General features: G+C 47.3%; 1 protein-coding gene across 3 annotated transcripts in view; it reads right to left on the bottom strand.

Annotated features, from left to right (window-relative positions):
* Positions 1-69: 69 nt before the first annotated feature.
* LOC138975024 (mediator of RNA polymerase II transcription subunit 15-like) overlaps positions 70-8,000 on the bottom strand; it is a 54,773-nt gene continuing 46,842 nt past the window's right edge. For all 3 annotated transcript variants that reach the window (XM_070347671.1, XM_070347672.1, XM_070347673.1), the window contains 3 exons: positions 5,065-5,484; positions 4,246-4,594; positions 70-2,801 (listed from right to left, as the gene is read on the bottom strand). In XM_070347671.1, coding sequence (XP_070203772.1) covers positions 2,044-2,801; positions 4,246-4,594; positions 5,065-5,484 — 1,527 coding nt within the window. In that variant the 3' untranslated portion in view covers positions 70-2,043. The remainder of the gene's footprint in view (positions 2,802-4,245; positions 4,595-5,064; positions 5,485-8,000) is intronic.

The following is an 8,000-nucleotide window of genomic DNA, read 5'->3' as shown; positions in this document are numbered from 1 at the left end:
AGATGCAAAGGGCACCAAAGCTACGACTTGGGGATGGTGAAATCATGCGCTTTTTAGAGAGAGATGTAGGGGAGACAAATTCAGGACAACTAATGTCAAATCAGTATTTCATGGATATGGATGACCTCCCTTCCGCTTCGTTACCGCCTGAACATTTTGTCTTGTATAAATCAGTTCTTGCCAAATAGACAAAGAGAAGAAAGCCGACGACGAATGTCCGTCCGGTATATTCACCAACAACGACCCACATTACCCATGTAAAGTAATGGGCAACAAACATAAGGGGAGAGCAATAGTTTTCCCAAGTACTGTTCCTGCGGTGTGTCACCGCTGCAGTTACTTCCCCTCTTTTGTAGGTGAGATCTGAATCAGATGGAGGTGGTGGGGTATGGTGGTCTTGAGATCTTAGCAATGCAGTGCCCGTGTTCACGACGCTGCTTAGAGTTCTGGGATCGAGAAGATCAACATACGTACAAGTGTGTAGTACTCAGGCTGTACTGTAGGTTCACGGAGGGACGACTGTTCACGGGCAATTAAAGTAAGTCCGGGATTCAGAACACAATGACCATACAACGCGGAAAACAGCTTTCTTCCAATGAAAAGCCCTTTGCACACACACACGCACTCACGTACGCAAGCACGCATTCCCGCACACACACACACACACACACACACACACACACACACACACACACACACACACACACACACACACACACACAATCACACACTTGACACCCCCCACCAACCCACACACACAAACAAACAAACAAACATAATACAAAATCGAATAGTGATCTTGTCAACGAACTACAGTGCGGGTTCTTTGCTTGCTACAATTCTTGACCATTGTAAAAGGACTGAAGACGGGATGGCGCGTTAGTCTGACACGAGGTTTCAAACCAGCTCCCCACAAACACGCACTGTCATTCTTTTGTCGACCAAGTACACCTGCAGTCAATAATTTGAAGTTTTGCAAAGCCCTCTCCTTGTACCTACAACTTTAAACAGTGTAAACTTATCATCCATAATTTGAAGTCAATGTACGCCAAACATACAGTAATTTGCTGAGGTGTAGAAGTAGTTAGCATTGTTGTGTATGGTATTTTTGATGTCACCTTTTAACTTGATCCATCTCCCATCGTAAGCATGGCAGTAGAAGATTGTTGTCCTAATGTAAATAGCCTACTCGGTGTGAAAGGGAGACTACTACGATCGAGTTAAGCAATAGCAGGTTCCGGTTTCTTGGACAAAACATTTAGCTGGAACTCACTCCTGTTTGACTGGCTTAAACAAAATCAAATTGGGTAGCGCCGTGCTGTATGGGTAGCGCCGTGCTATATGGCAGCTCACTTTCCGCAGTGAGCAGCAGCCTGAATGTCCATAGGGGTAACCTTACAGGACTTTATGAAATCTTATCCCTTAACCTTATCCATGCCCTATGCATCGCCCAACAACCATCCGCCCACTGTGTGTGAAGGTAAGGGCGTGACGAGATGTCCACACGACAGCAAATCACGCAGTTATGATTAGCAGTGCCCGCAGGAAAAGAGAAATTGTCTGAGAAGTCAGCCATAGTCAGCCATAGTCAGCCCAACATGCTATGCTCACTCGCCCTCGGAGACATGCGTGACGAGGTGTCCACAAATCACGCAATGTGTGAGTAGCAGTGCCCGCAGGAAAATAGAAACAGCGTCTGATGAGTCAGTCGAATAGAGCAGACAATTTCATCACTCGCCCTCAGACTCAGAGACATGCACGACGAGGTGTCCACAAATCACGCAAGGTGTGAGTAGCAGTGCCCGCTGGAAAATAGAAACAGTGTCTGATGTGTCAGTCTTATGGGGCAGACTGTTTCATTTCTCGTCCTCAGACCCAATGACGTGCGTGACGAAGTGACAATAAATCACGCAATGTGTGTGTTGCAGTGCCCGCAGGAAAAGAGAAACAGCGTCTGATGAGTGTAGCAGACTATTTCATCACTAGCCCTCGGCCTCAGCGGAAGGGAAGAGAGAAACAGCGTCTGATGAGTGTAGCAGACTACTAGCCCTCGGCCTCAGCGGAAGGGAAGAGCACGTTGTCGTAGATGCTCATCTTGGACGACGACTGCTGCTCGAATGTCATGGGGCGGCGCTCCGAGGGGTACTGGAGGGGGGCAGGCTCCGGTACCTCCACCTCCACCTCCCCCGGCTTCACCCCGCTGCCGAAGCTGACCCCCCGCCCCGTGTTACTGGATGAGGAGTAGGAGGAGGCGTGGGTAGCAGCGCTGTGCTGGTTAGTCGTCACGCCTGAACGACCGGCGCCGAAGGAGGAGGGGGCGGAGCTGTGGTGAATAGGGATGGACGTGGCCTGAAGGTCGGGGGGCGGGGCTGAGGATACCAGCTGGATGGGGATGGTGATGGCCTGTCTTTGCTGGGACATGACAGCGTGTTGGGCGGGGAGGGAGGCGGGGCCCTGCTCCTGAGCAAAGCGCGACAGACTCCCCGTGCGGCCCGCCGTGTAGGAGAAGGAGGAGGAGGGGGAGGGGCTAGTAGCACTGTAGGGGGAGGGGCTAGTAGCGCTGTAGGGGGAGAGGCTGGGGTTGTACGAGGCGGGGCTAGAACGCTGGAACTGCTGCTGGGCCAACATGGGGGTGCGCTCCACCGGGTTGTCGTAGTCGTCGTCCTCGGTGTAGGGTCGTCCGCTCTGGTACTGCAGGCCTGACGTCTGGATCCGGTAGTTGCTGGCCAGTGATGCCGTCTGCCCCGCACCTAGGCTGCCTCCCGCCCCGCCCACACTGCCCCCAGCTCCACCCACACTGCCTGTGGACGTACAAGACATTCGAACCAATCAATACAGTGCGAGAAAGATCAAGTTTCAGCTTTACGCCCTCACGGCCAAGCCATTAGGGGCACGTGAGACGGGTACAATCAGTTTTGTTTAAAGAAAAAAACAAATGAAACTCTGAATGTTTTACTGATCCCGGAATGGTCCCCCTGGTAATCATTTTTTACTTTTTAATGATCAAGATTTTGAACAAGATTTGAGGGAACAAATGTGAATAGACATGAGCTTCTTACAACCTTCTACCTTCTTACTGTCATAGACCTAAACGAACCTAGTTTTAAGCGTGCACTACAGTGCACACACTCTGACGGTTTTAGAACCTTCTAACTGACATGCATAATCAGATAGGTACGATCCAGTTCCCATTGCGGTTTTTCTGTCTAATTCGTGGGGTCGCTTCAAAATTTCTTTTGGTCAAAACAGACGGTAATAAAACCGTTATTTCTAATATGCTGACGTTAACAAGCAAATGTTAACAGACATGTCTCAAAAATGATAATTTTATCAGCATTCGATCGACCCCGGTTCATGCTGATAATCGTTTTTCTCGACATGTCTGTTATTATGAGTTATTTCTAATATGCTGACTGTTAGCAAATGATAACAGACATGTCGAGAAAAAAGATATCAAGCATGAGCCTTTTAGGCGAATGCTGACATCGTTTGTGAGACATGTCTGTTATCATTTGCTAACAGTCAGCATACTTCGACCAAAAGAAATTTCGAAGCGACCCCGCGAATTAGACAGAACAGTCGCAATGGGAACTGGAGCGCTCCTACCTGATTATGCCTGTCAGTCAAAGAATTCTCGTGACCTGGGTCAGCCAATCAGAGTAACACACATTACGTGATGAATATTCACAGGTCAAATGCGTTTGACACACAACAAACCATGTTGAACATGCGTTTCGGTTGCTTCGCTTTTTCTTGTTGAACAGAGAGCGACAGATTTAGAACCGACTCCAGACGGATGGGAAATGACGTAAAGATACATTTGACGTAAAGCGAGTGACCCAATTTCACTTGATTTTCCAAACTTTGATAATTTAGATTTCAAGTGAGCGAGTCGGCATTGCACACTCAGAGGATGGGCGGTGCCTCGCTGTTCCGTAAAGCACCCACCGACAAAACTCGCTTTTCGGTATTTTTTAGATAAAGAGAGTATTATCTGACAGCATTTGAAGTGTCATTCTTTAGAATAAATCACACTGATATTGCTGATTTAAATTGTTACTTTGTCTTGTTCATTTTTAGCTTGATAAACAAAAAGGGTCCCTGCCTGAACGTTATAACATTTAGAGGGTCACCTAGAATCCGTCCTGATTGGTCAAAAAGCCATATGGGGCACTGAATTGGTAATACAATTTGCTAACAGTCAGCATATTAGAAATAACTTATAACAACAACCAACCAACAAACCTGTCGTGAAGACAGACGACTGCTGCGAGGACACGGAGTGGGAGGGGGAGTTCTGGGCCACAACCGCTGGGGGGCGCTGGACCTGAGCGTAGGTCACGTGGTGTGACTGGGACTGAGGCTGCACTCTGAAGTGGTGCTGTGGTTGACGGGGTTGTTGTTGTTGTTGTTGTTGTTGTTGTTGTTGTTGTTGTTGTTGTTGTTGTTGTTGTTGTTGTTGTTGGTGTTGTTGTTGGTGTTGTTGTTGGTTTTGTTGTTGTAGGAGGTGCTGGCGGTGGAGTTCCAGCTGCTGACGTTGGTGCTGGATGTCGGGGTCCAGGTGTTGTCGCTGCAGTAACTGCTGTTGTTGCTTCTGTGGAAACAAGGATACTGCGATAGAGGATTCATCATGTGCTAATGCAATGAAACAAAGGTTTTTTTAAAAAATTACATGCTCTTCTTTCTCTCTCTCCCCCCCCCCTCCTCTCTCTCTCTCTCTCTCTCTCTCTCTCTCTCTCTCTCTCTCTCTCTCTCTCTCTCTCTCTCTCTCTCTCTCCTTAAACTCCTTATCAAAAAGCTTGAGATTTATGGAATTGCAACAGATTCCATAAACATTTTAACATCTTTCCTGTCAGACAGACAGCAAAGTACTTATCTAAAACAATTCAATACAATTCTAGTCTCTCTCCACTGTGTGTTTGTGTGTGTGTGTTTGTGCGTGTGTGTTTGTGCGTGCTTGTGTGTGCGCACACGCGCGCGTGCGTGGGCCTGCGCGTGTGTGCGCGCGTACATGCCTGCTTGCATGCATGCGCGCGTTTCGCAAGGTAAACGCAAGCCTCTCACCTGCTGCTGAAGGTTGTACTGCTGCTGCTGTGCGTAGCTCCGCTGGTCAAACGACTCCATCGATGACCCGGCTGACGTGCGCTCCCTCGGCACTTCCACCACCCCCCGCGATCCCCCCGAGGTGTCAATCACAGCGTAAGGCCCCAGCGTCCTATATCCAGGGGAGGCGGGGTCAGCCAGGGACAGGTTTGGCGACGTGGCGGTCACAAACTGCATCCCCTCGCCGGAAGCGGTACTTCTCAGCGCAGGCGCTCTCACGTCGGCGTCCAGAGCGACATCCGGGGCCATGGTGACCTTCTTGGCCCCGCCCCCGTTACGTCGGAGGGTGGAGTCTGGCGATTTGAGGGAGGAGGGTTTGGAGATGGTGGCGTAGCCCGGGATCTCCTGGGAGGGCAAGGCGTCGTCCGACCAGGGGTGGTCCTGTGGACACAGCAATAGGTTGAATGATACGGTAAGCCTGTCATTAACTGGACCCTGTGGACACAGCAATAGGTTGAATGATACGGTAAGCTTGTGCTTAACTGGGCCTTGTGGACACAGCTATAGGTTGAATGATACGGTAAGCCTGACGGCCTTAACTGGGCCCTGTGGACACAGCAATAGGTTGAATGATACGGTAAGCCTGACCTTAACTGGGCCCTGTGGACACAGCAATAGGTTGAATGATACGGTAAGCTTGTCATTAACTGGGCCCTGTGGACACAGCAATAGGTTGAATGATACGGTAAGCCTGACCTTAACTGGGCCCTGTGGACACAGCAATAGGTTGAATGATACGGTAAGCTTGTCATTAACTGGACCCTGTGGACACAGCAATAGGTTGAATGATACGGTAAGCCTGACCTTAACTGGGCCCTGTGGACACAGCAATAGGTTGAATGATACGGTAAGCTTGTCATTAACTGGACCCTGTGGACACAGCAATAGGTTGAATGATACGGTAAGCCTGACCTTAACTGGGCCCTGTGGACACAGCAATAGGTTGAATGATACGGTAAACCTGACCTTAACTGGGCCCTGTGGACACAGCAATAGGTTGAATGATACGGTAAGCTTGTCATTAACTGGACCCTGTGGACACAGCAATAGGTTGAATGATACGGTAAGCCTGACCTTAACTGGGCCCTGTGGACACAGCAATAGGTTGAATGATACGGTAAGCCTGACGGCCTTAACTGGGCCCTGTGGACACAGCAATAGGTTGAATTATACGGTAAGCCTGACCTTAACTGGGCCCTGTGGACACAGCAATAGGTTGAATGATACGGTAAGCCTGACCTTAACTGGGCCAAGTCGACTCCGCGAAGTATACTTCACGAAGCTGGACCCACGAATATATAACACTGAGGTTTTCGGTAAAAAGACTTCGCGAAGACGACTTCGGGCTGAATTAAGGAACGGCTTTACTGTCTTAACAGATCCATATATAGTTTGATGCAAAGCAGCTGCAAGTTCGTAATCATTTTATCCGTGTCAAGACCGTTCGTAAAAATATGAAAGTCATCAGTCGAGGCTCTGTCGAGAGTGACGTCATTCATATTTCGAGACATGGATGTGATGCCATACGAGTCATCAGCTGTGATGTAACCTGTAAACCACTGGACAAAAATGAAAGCTTGGGTTTTCAGAATTCCATTTTTCTGACAAGATGGATGGATTATTTCGTGCACAAGGTTACAAAGGCTAAGAGTCTGTCTCCAGTCTCGACAGGAAAAGACATACAGGCTCTAGTGCACATGTACCTGTTCCAACTATGATGTAGTTTGTGCGCTTACGATGTATTTATTGCACTCGTTAAATGCAACACTTTACAAACTAAACCTCCACAGACCAAAAATGGTATATAGGGGTATATATACATATATATATATATATGTATAAGAGTACATGTTTTATACATATTTGGCAAATCTATGTGGAATGTATAATCGTCTGATCATAAAATCTACTCTGTGCAGTTTCAGAGCGCATTTTTAAGCAAGGAACGTATCAGAAATAGCCTAGTTATGCTGAATCAGCGGAATCACACGCCCTGCAAAATGAAGCGATTGAACTGAGGACAGAATGAGATCACCACTCAGCACACCTGCTGGGAATCCCTACCTGTACCGAGATTGAAAAATATATGTGTCGATGGCGATAATGTTAACCTACATTGCTGAAATCGGCAGCATCTGAAAATAGGCTTAACATCCCTTCTCGAACGAAAGCCAACACGATTGCAAAACACCGTAGGGTGCCAGAACTTACACGATAAAAACCGTGTTCATGTAAACAGCAGCTGCTGTGAAGTCTCCGTCAAGTCGTGTGACCAAGTGCACAAACTGATATAATCTGTGCAATAAACAGTGAAGATGGAATGATGTTTGTCAAAACTGTCACTATATCTTGAGTCACATCTCTGCTTTTAGCATTCCATTTGCAAGGCATACGGAAATCGTTGCCTCAAGATGTGTGCATGAAAAGAAAAGTCACTTTTCAGGAATTTCTGTTGGCAAAGGCAGAAGGCAAAACGTTGACATTTCTTTCAAATGCGTCAAAGGGAAATGTTCATCTCCTGAACTAACTTGTGTGTGTACTTTAGCTATACATGGTGTCTTAACACAACAACAAACAGACTTTAAATGATTAACACAAGAATGATTTAAGAAATGCTGTCAAATTTGGAAAGGCTGCTTTGGAAAAGCTGCTTGAATACTGACGCATAAATCATGGAAACAACACTTTTTTGTAACAACTTTTTTAAGCTCTCTTATACAAAATCTTAAGAAACAATTGCCTTGAAAAAAAACATCTTAGATTTTGCGCCACCTCTGTCCCCTTATCATGGCCGTAAGTTTGCACTTTCTTGATTTTTATAAACTGCTTGACAGTATGTCAAATCTTCTTCCCCCAATACACACACACACACACACACACACACACACCACACACAC

Source organism: Littorina saxatilis, linkage group LG9 (assembly GCF_037325665.1).
Source record: "Littorina saxatilis isolate snail1 linkage group LG9, US_GU_Lsax_2.0, whole genome shotgun sequence".
NCBI classification, from domain to species: domain Eukaryota; kingdom Metazoa; phylum Mollusca; class Gastropoda; order Littorinimorpha; family Littorinidae; genus Littorina; species Littorina saxatilis.
This window is presented reverse-complemented; position numbering and strand designations above follow the sequence as displayed.